The sequence below is a fragment of the Nematolebias whitei genome, chromosome 13 (genome assembly GCF_014905685.2).
Source record: "Nematolebias whitei isolate Nwh7 chromosome 13, NemWhi1, whole genome shotgun sequence".
In the NCBI taxonomy this organism is placed as follows: Eukaryota; Metazoa; Chordata; class Actinopteri; order Cyprinodontiformes; family Rivulidae; genus Nematolebias; species Nematolebias whitei.
Genome location: NC_056510.1, coordinates 19,721,029 through 19,736,687, shown reverse-complemented (window position 1 = coordinate 19,736,687; position 15,659 = coordinate 19,721,029). Strand labels below are relative to the sequence as shown.

The window sequence follows — 15,659 nt, the reverse complement described above, 5'->3', positions numbered from 1 at the left end:
CATTGATAGATATATTAATTCAATGATAAATATAGATAGATAGATTTTTGCCCAAGTGTTTTTTTATTTTTATAGCGAAAGTGCTTTATTTCCACTGTCTTATATAATTTAATTATTTAAAAATCACCTGATGCTTAGTGAGCTCAAGAACACTTTGCAAGTAGCTCCTCTTTGATTGTCCAAAGTGGCAAATTGTTCAGAGAGGATTTGCAGTAATAGAAGAATCTCACTCAGTGTGAGCTGTGTGCAATTTTGTTATTGACAAAATGGGCCTAGAGTGTTAAGGAACTCAGCTGAGTGATTTTTTACAAAATCCATTATTCTGCTGGTCTCAACTGTGGTGTCAGTACCACTTTGGATTCCTGTCTGACAATACAGTCCTCGTCCCTATTTCCCCAATATTGTTTTGTTCATGGGAAATTTTTTTAGCCAAGAAAAAATAATACAATTCAATTCAATTCAGTTTATTTATAAAGCACCAAATCACAACAAAGTTGTCTGAGGGCACTTTACAGAAACATTCACATACATAAAAAGCCAATTAGTAAAGTTCTCTATCTAAGGAATCCAGCAGACAAGTTGAATCTTGGCTTCATTGCAGTCTCCCATCCTGAGCAAGCACAGTGGCAACAGTGGAAAGGAAAAACTCCCTTTTAACAGGAAGAAACCTCCAGCAGAACCAGGCTCAGGACAAGCGGCCATCTGCTTTGACCGGCTGGTTGAGAGGACAATAATGCCTTTGACAAAGTATTTGCATTTAAAGTCCTACAAATTAACAAAATTGAATAAAAATGTAGTGGGTAATTAATATAAAAGCAGTGACTAGGATTGATGTTTTAAATATCTAACTGTAATATAATGTTTAGTCAAAAGGCATTGACCTTTCCAATAATTTTGATGTACACAGTGTGATGCATGTTTTATGTTTTTATTTGTCACAATCCATCATGCGTTTTTTTCTTTTGTTTTTGTGAGTTTTAGCCATTTTGCCTTTCTCCTCAAGCATCTTTTTAATCGTTAGCTTGAATAGTTGACATCCATGTGAGGCATAGCACTGATCTCTTTGACTAAACCTTGTAAATTAACACAATTAGTGCAGCATCATTCTGCTAATTAGCTGCTGGTGTCTGGTGTGGCAGGTTGGCAAATGGCTGGGAGGGAATCAGAAGGGAATCCACAGACAAACACTGTTTGTAATCTGCCTCTGGACAGTAGCTGTTTGTTGTCTAAATCCTGTGATATCGACTTAACCTACTGAAGTATAAAATATGGCAGTGTAGTTATAGCTAAATAAAGACAGGCGTTTTTTTTCAGGCAGCAAACATATAAATGTATCTTAGAAATGTGAGTATTTCTCATTCAAAGTAATGTTGATGAAACATGACTCTCAGATTATTTTGAGCTCTAATCCTTAATAGTCTCCATTCTGATTTGATACAGTACAATCTCTAATAATCCCAGACTGAAAGATCATGAGGAAAAACTTCTATTTGCAGATTGACTTTAGGATTTATCATGATTATTTCTGTCATTCAAACCCTTAAGGCCTCACAGTAAGTCCGAGCAAGACTGCGGAGAAAAAGACAAGTGAAGCATGTTTTTCCCCCCCTCCTCACGTTGTCGGCTGGGAAGCAGTAGGCAGACTCGATGTGGATGTAATTCATGCTGGGCCGAGGGCTTTGTGTGATGAAAGCAACAGAGCGCTGCCAAGGAAGATTGCTTTGCTGCTCTCCTCCAAGCAGATTTGAAACTGTCTCAGAATGCCACAGATGAGAGTTGGATTATAGACTGACCTGCAATGTCTGTGTCATTCTGCTCTGCATTGGGTGGATTATAGCATGGTAACCAGGTGTTGGGTCTCATATCCTCATATTGACCATCACATGCAGATGCTGTTAGTGTTCTTTATCAAAAGAGATAAAAAAAATGTATTGTTAATTTAATCCATTAGTAGACAAACTTTTTAAAATTGTATTGTTTTATTTCTACTTATTATTTCTACCTGGATTATTGAGCATGCATCTGAATACTTATTAGTGTTCATGAAAAATGTATAATATTATATTTTTAATGATTATTAATCATAGTTATATGCTAATTTTAACGTAATTCTCTTGTTTGCATAATATCTAGGTATAAAGATGCAGTGGACCCCTGAGCATACACAATGGGCAGAGCAACACTTTGACATCTCATCCACTACCCGCTCACCAGCGCACAAAGTGGAGGCCTACCGGGGGCACTTACAGCGAACATACCAGTATGCGTGGGCAAACGATGACATCTCTGCACTGACTGCATCCAATCTGCTCAAGAAATACGCAGAGAAGTACTCTGGGATCCTAGAAGGCCCAAATGAAAGAGCCCTGCTGTGCTCCTACTCTGATAGCACCACTGGACTCATGAATGGACGGAAATCAGAGAATGACTCATGGCAGGAGGGGATTTACCCAATGAACTGTGCTCCAGATGTTATATCTGTGAGCAAAGCTGGAATGACAGCTGCCCTCCCCCCTACAGACACATCGGCCAGCATAGGAAGCTCCCCGGGGGTGGCTAGCAGCTTGTCTGAGCCCAGCTACTCTAGCAGTAACTGTGGGAGTCACCCAGCCACCACGCTCCATTCGGGTATCCCCTCTCAGGAATACACTGCCAGTTACAACGGTTCCTACCTGCATTCAAGCTACAGCAGTCAGAGTACCCCAGCCCTCCCTTCCCCACACCCTTCACCATTGCAGAGTGCTGGGCTTTTACAACCACCACCTCCGCCCTCTGCTTTAGTGCCAAGCTACAATGGTGGGTCTCCAAACATTCCCAACTACAGTTATCCTCCTACAGGGTATGCTTCACAGACCGCTGTGGGTCCTGGTTATAGTTCTGGGGGAGCGCCACCTCCTTCTGCTTATCTGCCATCTGGCATTGCAGCTCCTACCCCAATACCTCCCTACACCTACCAGTCCCATAATCATCCACCGATCGCACCCACACCTTTGAATGGCAGCACATCTAACTCATTAAAACGAAAAGCTTTCTACATGAGTGGTCACGGAGATGTGGACTCAAACTATGGTAATTTCAGCTACAACCAACAGCACTCCTCACACAGCCCAATGTACAGAGTGGCAGACAGCAGCATCTCCGACTCAAACAGGGGCAGTGGCTTTGAAAGAAATGCAGAATCATCATCTTTAGCCTTTAAGCCAACCAAACAGTCAATATCCTCTGATCAGCAAAGAAAATTCAATGTACACTCTGGCAGAGCACAAAGTCCTCCATCCTATGGATCAACCAAAAGTTCAACAGGGGAGTTAAGAACTGGTGAGCCCTACAACAAATTTGGATCTTCCATTATGAGTGAGCAGACTGAAGAACACAGACAGCACCTCTCCCACTCCCTGCAAGGCCCTGATTTAGCTACGGCTACCTCTTCCATCCATGCAGCAGAGGAACAGTTAAAGAACAGTGATTCCAGCTTGGTGGAAATGGTAAATACAGAGATCCTTCAGCACGGCTCTCCAGTGGACTGGAGTGACATTGCAGGTCTTGATATGGCCAAAGCAGCAATTAAAGAGGAGATACTGTGGCCTATTTTAAGGCCTGATATGTTTAGTGGACTTGCCACATTACCTCGGAGCCTCCTTTTATTCGGACCTCAGGGATCTGGTAGATCACTTCTGGCTCGCTGCATGGCCAGCCAGCTGGGGGCTGCCTTCTTACGGTTAAGCAGTTCAGCACTAGTGACTAAGTGGCTTGGGGAAGGGGACAAGATCATTCAATCTTCTTTTATTGTAGCTCGTTGTCGCCAGCCAGCAGTAGTGTTCATCAGTGATGTAGATCTGCTGCTGTCCGCTCAGCTCTCCGAGGAGAGCCCAGTGAATCACCTCAAGGCTGAGCTCCTCATACAGCTTGACAGTATTTTGTCCTCTGCTGAGGACCATGTTCTCGTGGTCTGCTCCACCAGTAAGCCTGAAGTGATCCCAGAGACTCTACGAAGATACTTTACTAAGCGATTGCTTATCCCCTTGCCTGATGGGACTGCACGCCATCAGATAATCAGTCAGGTGCTCTCACAGCACAACTATTGTCTTAGTGACAAAGAGATTTCACTATTAGTTCAGAGGACAGAGGGGTTTTCAGGACTGGATGTAGCCCAGCTGTGTCAAGAGGCTCTGGTTGGTTCTCTTCATGGCATTCCTGGAGCTGACCTTTCTAGCATCCACCCCAGTCAATTGAGACCAGTCTCATACCAAGACTTTGACAATGTATTTTGCAAATTCCAGCCAAGCATATCACAAAAAGAGCTTGATGTGTACACTGAGTGGAATAAAATGTTTGGTTGTAGTCAATGAAAGAGATCTATCAAACACAATTGCTCTAAAACCATTTGTTAAATTCAAATCAGTACTTGATCTTGACTAAACAAATGAAACCTGGACTTATAATGTAAAACATTGGGAATATCCTTTTAGGCTTCAGACAGAAGACACCGCACAATGTTAAATCAATTTAACACATTTTATTTATCTGAAGCTCCATTTTCATTCAAATAACTTCAAAAGGATGCCCCCATTTTGTATATAAATATATATATATACAAATATATATATTCTGCTGATTTGGAGATTTAGTTGCTAAGTGCCTGAGATGGTGCTTTTTGATTTTTATTTTTTATCTTTTGCCTCACAATCTTCATTGATAATATGTGCTAATATAAAAAAAAGCTTTAAAATGTGACAAAAATATTTTTTTTTATTGGAAAAGAGTTTTTCCACTGTGTCTTTTTTGTGCTCTCTGTGAACCGTTGTGGTTAATTTGAGCTGAACTGAATAATTGGATCGTTTTCTATGAAGCTTCATTAATTAGCTTGCATAGGTTTTAGGTGTGTGTAAATTGTTTAATTACAACCAAACTGACATGCTTACTTGTTTTTACTGAAAATCAAATAGTTTTTTTTAATTCAAATTTACATTTGGTCAATTTAAAGGCATACATTAAAGTGATACATGATAATGTCATTCCTGTTTAAATAGTGTTACATTAATTATCCATAAATAGGTAATTGAGTGTAAAGGTTAGCTATTTTTTTCATTTTCTGTTTTAAATCTCAGGAATGTGATGATGATAGTACCTCATACGTTTAAATTGAAGCACAAAACATTTGACTTACATTCAAATTTGCATCGCACAAAAGGCTTTATACCTCAAAATGCTCAAAATGAGAAGGTTCCAACCATGAATGTATGAGGGTAATTATGATTTATTTTCAAGTCTTAAACTCAATGTGGTATGAATTATCTTTTTAAAAAAAAAAACTTATTTTGATCAGAGATTTACCTTTGAACAAAAAAGCACCGTTGTTTAGGTTGAATTGAGGCCTTGAGATACTTTTTTTTGTTTGTTTTTACATTATTATTTTTCATTTGCTGCTTGCTATAAAATGGAAAACTTTTAGTTACCAGGGTAACCCTGGTTCTCTGAAAACTGAGTGAGGTATCTCACTATATGTACATTTAGATGTGACCAGTTCTAGAAGCTTCACTACCACCAAGTCTGTCAATGACAGACCAAGAACGTGCTCGGCATAGCGACGCCATTTCCATTTATAAGTGCCCCTGCCATATGCCTGGTGTATTTCTTCTGAGTGACCATGTAAGTAGGGCAGTGTGATGAGATACACCATTTAGTTTTCAGAGAACCGCAGTTATCCTGATAACCAAAAGTCCTCTTTCAACCGTCACTCGGGAGATATCCCTCTTTGGGAATTATAGCCAACTCCCACATTGCTTGCTCTAAAGCATAACAACGCCTCAACCAAAAATATGTAAGTCAACACCATGAGCCCACCTCAAGAGCTGGTGCAACACTAAGGCACGATGATAAGGAGTGAGTGCTCCAGCGACAACACAGTCTCATCCAGACCATAGAATCTAATGAAAGTATATTGGGATGCCCAATTAGCAGCTGCACAGATGTTCCCCACAGAAACACCCCTGGATAGGACCCATGAGGTAGACATACAAACATACATGCAATTCACCTATTCTCTAGTCTAATGTTTGAGCTAGCAGCAGGATTATTTTCAGGGACAGAGCCTTGAGTTCATGTACTGAATGTCTAGTTTTCAGGACAAAAGGTAAATCCCATGATGGAAATAGGGGCTTGACTGCAGTATGCAGACAATGAGCATCCTACATAAAACTTTTAACCAGAAGACGTTGCCAAACTGGTACAACTCCAAAACCATTTTGGAATGCTGAAATTGCAGCCAAATAACAATGATCAAGGTTAGTTGCTGTTCCTTCACTCTGTTAGAATTAATGTTATCAGGCTGAGAGGTGGGAATGCGTAAAACAATGTGTCTTGGCCATGGATGCAATGCTTCCACTCCCCAATGGTTCTTTTTTCTCATTAAATTATTTTTTTTAAAGATGGCACTGTGAATTTTTGCATCTACAGATGCCTAGCTGAATTTCTCCCACACCTAATGGATTACTTTAAGGTTGAGTCTCCCCTCCTGGTAGAGTGGATTCCTCATGGAAAGCAAATCCACCAGTTCATCATGCCGGGGATGTGCACCGCGCATAATGAAATCATGTGCACACTCCTCAAAATTATCAGGCAGTGAACCAGTCTGAGCAGTCACCATGCAGGTGCAGTCCTATTGGTTCATATATGCTACCACTGTTATATTGTCTGTTCTGACCAAAACATGATTATTCTGTAATAACAGCACAAAGTTTTTGAGAGACAAAAAATACCCGCCAGTGAATATAGATTATTTATATGAGGATGACGAAGTGTTGGACCAGGTCCTGTTAATCAACCTCTTTTTCAAAAATGACTCCACAGCCTGACACAGATGCCAGAAGCATCCTTGCTAGACACATCAACACTTTTTTGTTCATCCTTGCTAGAGCTTTCCTCACAAATGCTTCTCCCAGCAGGGTGCTAGTGGTGAACACATCTGGATGTCTACAGTCTTGTAGTGTGAGCACACATTTGGGTAACAGCTGTGCAAGATTCCCAGGTAGGGCAGGCTTATAAAGTGGCACGGCGACCCCGTGTCAAGCACCTGATTGGTTTATCAGTGACAGACTTGGTGGGGGTGGAGCTTCCATGATTGATTACGCCTGCAGGTACTTCCCACAGTGAGATACTGAGCAAGTTTTGAAAGAGAACCTCCATTTACATTAGCAATGATCCTGCTGTTTAATTCCACATGTTCAGACACAACTATTCAATGTATGGAGGTACAGTACAAAGAGAACTTTGAAAGATGCAGACAAACATCTTTGAGGTTGAGGAAGACAGCTGCTCTGAGCCATTTGTCTCCATCGTGCTGCTGCGTTATCAATAATGAAACATAAGGATTATGTACAGCCCATGTTCTTTTCTACCTCAGTTAGTTTATCTGTGAAAGACAAACTCACAAAGACATCAAATGTCATCACCCACTCTGCTTTTTGAAGAAGAAAAGAAACAACGCCAGACAGTATTTTAATGTGTGCAAAATCGATTAACTTTACATTTTGATAACCCTGGTTTTCATCAAATAATGCACTTAAAAAGGAACACCACTGAATATCACACTCTATGACTTTGCCTTAGGACAATTTGGTCTTTATCAGCTAACATTCATACATGGATCTTATTGGTATGTTAAACCCATAAATCTGTTGCCAACTGAACATGGTACATATTTCACATTTTTGGTCTTAAAAGCATTTTGATTTAAAGTTTACACAAGAATTGGTTCAACCTCTTTATAAAATTCATAAAACAAGTGACAGTCCTTCTTAAGTAGTCTTGGAGTCTAAGGTCCTACATATTCTATGTAAAAAAAAAAAGGCAGAATTCATGTTTTTGAACTGTTATCATCATCTTACAGCCTCATTGTTGCCACTAAATTGTAACTTTTCATACATTTCTATGTTTTCACCAACAGAGGAGCTAATCTGAAAGTTTAATTGGCAACTAAAAGCATTGAATGTACTGTTTCACAAGAGCCATGAAGAAAGCAAAGCTTTGCTGAAACGCGTCAATAAAGCACAGCTCTATTGTGGCATAAAAAACCCTGATGCACAAATTGACTTTTTTAGGAGACTGCCTTTTAAAAATCATGTTTTTTGACTCTTCATCATATTTTATTTTTGTTTTGTTTCTATTTTATATTAAAAAAAGGTGTACTGCTCTCTGCCACCTGGTTTATTTATTTATTTTTTATGTATATTGCTCCAATTTCATTAAAACTGCACAAGTTATAGTATTTGTTAGTTGTTTGTGAAAAAGCAGTGTGTTGGTCACGAGTGCCTATTTATGTTTTCATATTAGTGGAGGTGAGCTCTTCAAACACAAATTCAGCAAAACTTTTACTGCTGTTTTATTTTCTCTGGATAGTGAATTATCCCACTATTTCCATCATATTTAGACACAAACGTTATTTTAATTTGTGTTGCCCAAATAAAAATTGTTCACACCTATTCTATAGACACAATTAAGACAAAACATATATATATATATATATATATATATATATATATATATATGTATATATATATATATATATATATATATATATGTGTGTGTGTGTGTGTGTGTACACAAGTGGGCAAATTCATTGCTAAATCTTTTTAAAAACATTTAAAAATGTTAATGTAAGAGCAGGCTGTGCCCTTTTGTCATTACTGATAATTTATTAAACGTTTCCTTTTCTTTTATAGGTGACATTTCAGTTCTTCTAAGAAAGAACTTCAGTGGAAAAGTTATGAAAAAGGACAATGTCAGATTGGGTGAATTTGACTGAACTGACGAGCTAATGGCTAGTCTGAGATGGGTCAAGACTAAAGTGGATTGCTGCTCTCTTCCAACATCTCCAGTCTCAGACATATCATAGCCTCAGATACATACTCTTAACTCTTTATTTTTATATATGAATCTTTCTGTTCAGTACCCTGAGACCACTTCTGTTGTGACTTGGTGCTATATGAATAAACTGAATTGAATTGTTCACCCAAAAACTATTTATTTTGTCTGTGCGTTGCCGTCAATTTCACATTTCATGGTTGTTCCTTCAGAAGTGCAATAAGTGCTACGACAAGTGCTGCTGCCTCTATTTGCAATTGCACATAACTCTATAATTTATGGATTAGTATTAAGTAATGTAAATAGCGGTGTCATTTGAAATTGACAGCAGTGTAATGATTTCTAAAACACATGAACTGATGTGAAACGTTTGAGATGGAGTAGTTTTAGAACAGCAGTCCACTTTTGTCTCGGTCCTGTTTGCAGCCATTAGTTTGTAAATCCAGTCAGATTTAAATTATATTTCTCCACCTTAAAGTTGTCCAAAAATCATTTACATCCTTTTCACAGATTCCTACTTGAATAGATTTAAACTGTCACTTTAAGAACAAAACAAAAGCTGTATTTAGTTTAACATGATAACACACTTTTACTTAAAAAAAAAGAAAAGTGAATTACAGTGCTTTTACTGCCATAGTGTACACTTTGAAGTTTTTATTTCTTATGCTATCAATTGGTATAACAGTTTAACATTTTTCTACTAATGTAACAATTATTGAACAGTTTACCAACTTTAAAGCACAAACAGACTGCTAATTTCTCCATGTTTAAAGTAACAAGCACGCATGTCAGTGTTTCAAACCTCAAACTTCATGTTGATTCGAAACTGGTGAATTTAATCGATTAGCTTGTTTTGTTTTTCTTTTCATATTTCTGAGAGGTCATTGGGAATTTGACATGGACAAGCACACATTTCACCAGTTCAAGAGGTCAACTGATAACCAGATATGTAAAAAAAAAAAAGAATGTGCTCATATCACAAAAGGTCTATTCTCATTTAACACTTTTTATTTTACACATTTTTCTCTGAGACATAAGCACAGGTTGCATTTATTTGTGTTTATCCATCATATTTACTTGCCAAAATATTTGCAGACTTTTCCAGAAAGAGTATTTCATGTGTTGTAGATGTTACTATAAACAGACATTTCATATTGAGGGCGTTAAGATTTAAAAAGGACCTACAGTCACAAGCAACACTTGAGCAGAACCTTTGGAAAGCACATTAAGTCTCAAAGTGATACTGGCTCAATCCCCCTTTTTTGTAATATTTCTACAATTTCTGTTGAAAACTGCTTAAAATGTTAATTTTATTTCAGTCTGACGTCCTTTAAACCATTTCTACCTCATTGCTACATATTGTACTTTGTTGTTTCCATTTGAATGTCTTGCATTTTGTGGGTTAAAACAAAACTAACAAGAAAACAAGGAGAGAATGAAAAGCTTGTTCTTGGATCTGAGCAGTCTACCTCAAAAAGACTGTCTTTACACTGTCAAGTACGAGTCGCAGGAAAAAAAGGCACCTTGGAAACAAAGATAACCTGCACATACCGACATCCAGTTTATTTAGAGTAACACTTTCTCATTGAGTTGTTGTGCACTGTATTTTCTGCGAGTTTTACAATGCAACTCTGACTCTTAAGGAAAAAAATAAAAAGAACAAATTGCTTTAATCTTCTGTGAACTGTTGTAGTGCCATGTTAGTGTGTATGTACGTGCACTGGCAATTCTACATGCAAGTGTGAGGGGTTACCGGTAAGGTTTGAACATTTTGAATTTTTACTTTTCCTACACATGTAAAAAAAACCTGAACTTGCACATAGCTGTATATATTGTACATTTGCTACTGATATACAGCATAATGCACCACATATCTGTCTATATGTGTGTAAGTATCGCCATATTTACAGTACAGTCAGTTTAATTGTATTTTCATTTCAAGGTGCATAAAGGTTATTGGAAAAATGAATAAAGTTGTTTTTTCTTGTTTTTTCCTTGAGCTTGGTGTGTTTTGTATCTTGCCTTACACTTTGTGTGTGCATGTGAAATATAATCTGATTTTTTAATTTATTTTAGGTTTCTCACTGGTGTTAAATGTAAATTTAGTAAAGGTAATTACATTATCAGTAATTGTGCTTAAATAGTTTTATAGTGCCCTTAATGACAATGCACTATATAAAGCCTTTATTTAAATTAGAATATAAACAGCTACCACTTTTATTATGTCATTAATCTGTTGATGGTGTTTGTGTTTGCTGTTTCAGCCCAGTTAACAGAAAGGAGAGTAAACCGAGCATACTGGTATTTTGTTAGATATTATCATATTTTGCTATCCTGTAAACAACTCAAAATATGAGTGGAGTTTATCATAAAGCTAGCTTATTAATCCCAAATGATGTGCTACCAAATATTGAGGAATTTATACCTTTTTTTTTAATCAAAAACTCAACTTTGCATTTTGCAAAATGTTACCAGAAATTTAAAATAAAACAAAACTTGTCTCCACTGGAAAATTGTAAGTAAAAAATTGTTCTAGCATGTGAATAAAATTAGAAATGATCATGCAAAGAACTACAGATGGATGGGGAAAAAAAAAAAAAAAAAAAAGAAAACTCGTATTATTATTGCTTGTCAGTTTCTAAATAGGTTTTTATCCAAGAACTGAAAGGGTCATCAAAGATGTCGCTCAGTGGAAAGTGTTCTTCAAAAACATAAAGTTGTTTTATGCTGAAGAACTTTATGTAAATCACAATCACATTTGAAAGCATTTACTCAACATAGTTGTTATTCAGCTTTAAAGAAAATGATATTGATTATAATATTGATGCACTTGCCACTCCAATGGGAAATAAGAAATAACCAACACAGACGTTGCCATTTTTTTTTTTACATATTGGTATAGCAGCTCTTATCACAAGAAGTGTAACATAACAAATATTTTTGGCAGACTAAATAAAACGGTAAAATTTGTATTTTGAATAGGTTCAACAAACTAAACATGAGACATATTAAAGAAATAAAATGGCTCAAGTCTTCAGGCCAAAACACAGATTTTGGCTGTTTTGTGTTGAAGAAGAATGTGAAATTACACCGGCACTTTCTTAAAAAATATCCAGAAAAAAATCGATCAGCTGTTTGTTTTCCTTTGTTTGGTTTATGTGCAGGCAGCACGGTGGCACAACTGGTAGAGCTGCTGCCTCTCAGCGAGCAGGTCCTTGGTTCAAGCCCCGGTCCAGGGGCCTTTCTGGGTGGAGTTTGCATGTTCTCTCCGTGCATGCGTGGGTTTTCTCCGGGTACTCTAGTTTCCTCCCACAGACCAAAAACATGCATGTTAGGCCGATTGGTAACTCTAAATTGTCCGTAGGTGTGAGTGAGAGAGTGAATGGTTGTTTGTGTCGTTTGTCTCTATGTAGCCCTGTGATGGATTTGCGACCCGTCCAGGGTGTACCCCGCCCCTCGCACAGTGATTGCTGGACATGGGCACCGGCGACCCCCGTGACCCAAAATGGAATAAGTGGGTAAGATAATGGATGGATGGATGGATGGATCGATGGATGGATGGATGGATGGTTTATGTGCTAAAATTGAGGGGAAACAAAACGCACATGAAGGTAAGTGTTCACCCACAACGAACAGGATGAAAATGAAACCAATTTTCTGAACAAGTGCAAAAAATATTTGGAGTTTGCTCAAACAATTGAAATATATGTATTATTACTAGACACAGGGCAGGAGGATTGAAGTCAACGCCACACTGGACAATTACTCCCTAGTCACTGGTTAAAGTCCCATTTTCATGTTCTGACCTTCTATTTAAATGAATGGGAAATTTACTAAAAATAAAATTACACATTAGATATGGTTTTCAGGTTTAGATTTTTTTGTTCAATCATCATTTCTTATCTTTCTGCTGTATATCAAATATGTGTTTTCTAAACATTTTACTTTTAATTATTTATTTTATTATTCACAAAGTGTTGTGTTACACTGTGACTGACAGTGTCACAGCCTGTTAGTGAACTGGTTTATAGGTGGAACTTTGTATCACTGGTATAGCCGACATCCACAGACTGGTTCCAAAAATACAAGACAGCATTTTTTTTATTCCATCCATCCATCCATCCATCCATCCATCTATCTGTCCATCCATCCATCTATCCATCCATCCATCCATCTATCCATCCATCCATCCATCCATCTGTCTGTCCATCCATCTATCTGTCCATCTATCCATCATCCATCCATCCATCTGTCCGTCCATCCATTCATTCATCTGTCCATCCATCCATCTGTCATCCATCCATCCATCCATCCATCCACCCATCCATCCATCTGTCCATCCATCCATCCATCCATCCATCAACCAATCATTTATCCATCCATCCATCCATCCATCTGTCTATCCATCCATCCATCATCCATCCATCCATCTGTCCATCTATCCATTTGTCCATCCATCCATCTGTCCATCTGTCTGTTCATCCATCCATCCATCTGTCTATCTGTCTGTCCATCCATCCATCATCCATCCATCATTTATCCATCCATCCATCCTTCCTTCCATCTGTCTGTCCATCCATCCATCCATTTATACACCCACCCATCCGTCCATCTGTCCGTCTGTCCGTCCATCCATCCATCAATCCATCCATCCTCTTTATCCACTTCTTTCTTTTCACTGTAGTCACTAGCGCCCATATCAAACCATGTGAAAGACGGGGAACATCCTAAACAGGTCACATGTCCATCACAGAGACACATAGACACAAATGAGACATTTTGGCTTTAATTTTGAACAGTAGAAGTTAATGGGTTTGCTTTGTCCACCTTTATTTTTTTCACATTTCAAACACTTTACAGTCAGTACTGTCTATACTTTTTAATTATTTATTTATTTTATTTAGTTTTGAACATTTTTTAATGTTGTCACGTATTCATGTGTTAATTGGTAACATTTCATCTTTGGCTCCTCCACATCAGACCACATTTCTTTCATCATGCCATTGAAGGCCAGAATTTCCTGCAGGAGACTTTTTTTTTCCAGACAATTGGGAAAAGAGTTGCAAGGGTGGGGGACTTCATAATAACAATAAAATCAGGCAGTGATAAGAGGAAAAATAAAGTTGAGTCAAACAAATTACACTCAAGTTATTAGTGGCTATTTTGTAAATATCAAAGATCCACTTGTCCCAGTGTTCTGTGCTTCATTTGCATTCTGATGAAACTGAAGTGGATGTGTGTGAACTCGGAGGTTATCTGTGGAGCTGCAGCGCTGAGCAGCCGAATCAGACAGCTCCGCAGCCGCATGGCTCAAGAGGATGAGCCACGGACCTCTCTCAAATCACTTCCTTCATAACAATTAAAATATGCAAAGTGATAATTTTCCTTAAGTAGCCTTAAATGTGCAATCTGTTTAAATGTGAAGGAAATTGCTTAAAGCTTGCAGTATGTGTGCTTGGTGAGGTAAGGTGGTGGTGGGGGGATAAATTATGCAAATAACAGAAAGGAACGGAAAGGACTCTTGAAAGCCTAATTTTTCTGTAATAAGCATACTGTTTCATTTAATTTTTTGCCTCTTATTAAAAGTGACAGTTCTTTTGCTCTGTCTGATGGCTATATCTGACACAAGCGCATGAAGCTGACTGCTAGACTAATGGTAAAGCATTTTTGTAGCTTTTAGATGATGGTTACATTCACAAAGTAATTATGCACTAGAGAGTCCAGAAATAAGGTTTAATTACACAGTAATCGCTTCTGATGGACACTAGGAAGTGTGAGCACTGCCAGACTGCAATCCATCAATGACAAACCTCTGGCCAGTTTTAATTCCTCCTCATTTGCATCATAACCTCAGCACCAAGTTGCACAAACGCTGTTAAACGTTAATAGGACCTGTCTCTCCACTCAAAATGAACGTTTAAGCCATTTCAATTCTCCCTTTCTCTCTCTCTCTATCTCGTTCTTTCACTCCCCCTTTTCTCCCTCAGAACGCACACTCGCACTCACATGCACGCACTCAATCTCACAAAGTCCATATCTCCTCTCCCTCGCCTCAATTCTCACATCCTCGTGAGTCTTTACATAAATAGAGCCTCTTCAGAAGGGAAGCTGAGCACAGGAGACAGTGCACGGTCACTGCTGTGCTAATTGGGAGCAACATGTAAAGTTTTATCTCTCGAGTGCTAACAAACCATACAGACAAGTATAAATTCTTGCCTTGTGTGTCCGTCTGTGTAAATACGACCGAGGGAGGCTGAGAGTTTGTATCACACTAAAGGTTTGTTCATAGTAAGTGAGAGAAGGCCCTCAAGTTATCCCAGTCATAGGAGACAGGACAAAATTATGTTTTTATTAATTGAAAACTGTTATTGATGTGACAGACCAAGCTCTCCTCCCCTGCAGACTTTTATAAGGTTGATTAGAGCCACAATGTTTCATTATCACCCTGCCTCATTCGAACATTGTGAGGCTGCTCTTTAATATACCCGGAACATCTCAGCATACAGTGGTGTATTTTAGAAATAAATGACACCTTGCCAAAGGATCGGCATCAGACCCACTGGACCACTTTTGTATACATGGTGAGCTGCTATTATTTATTGTGGCAACATGAAAAACAGCACATTTTGTGCCTCTACGATCCCTCTGCTACATCAAACGCGCCATACAGTAAACTCTTAGATATTATGATATGACCTTGTTAATCCCCAGACATTTAAAGCAATTCCATCTTGAAAGAAAAAATAATGAGGTGGAAGAAATATATACAGTATATGAATGAGTCTAAATGAAGGAAT

The 15,659-nt window shown here is 38.2% G+C and overlaps 2 protein-coding genes across 2 annotated transcripts in view; one reads left to right on the top strand and one right to left on the bottom strand.

The window, feature by feature from the left end:
- fign (fidgetin) overlaps window positions 1-4,482 on the top strand; it is a 38,493-nt gene extending 34,011 nt beyond the window's left edge. The window contains exon 2 of the mRNA XM_037686943.1: window positions 2,134-4,482. Within this exon, the coding sequence (XP_037542871.1) occupies window positions 2,142-4,349 (2,208 nt within the window). The 5' untranslated portion in view covers window positions 2,134-2,141 and the 3' untranslated portion in view covers window positions 4,350-4,482. The remainder of the gene's footprint in view (window positions 1-2,133) is intronic.
- Window positions 1-15,659, bottom strand: part of ttc21b (tetratricopeptide repeat domain 21B) — a 309,444-nt gene that overhangs the window by 211,007 nt on the left and 82,778 nt on the right. The window lies entirely within an intron of this gene.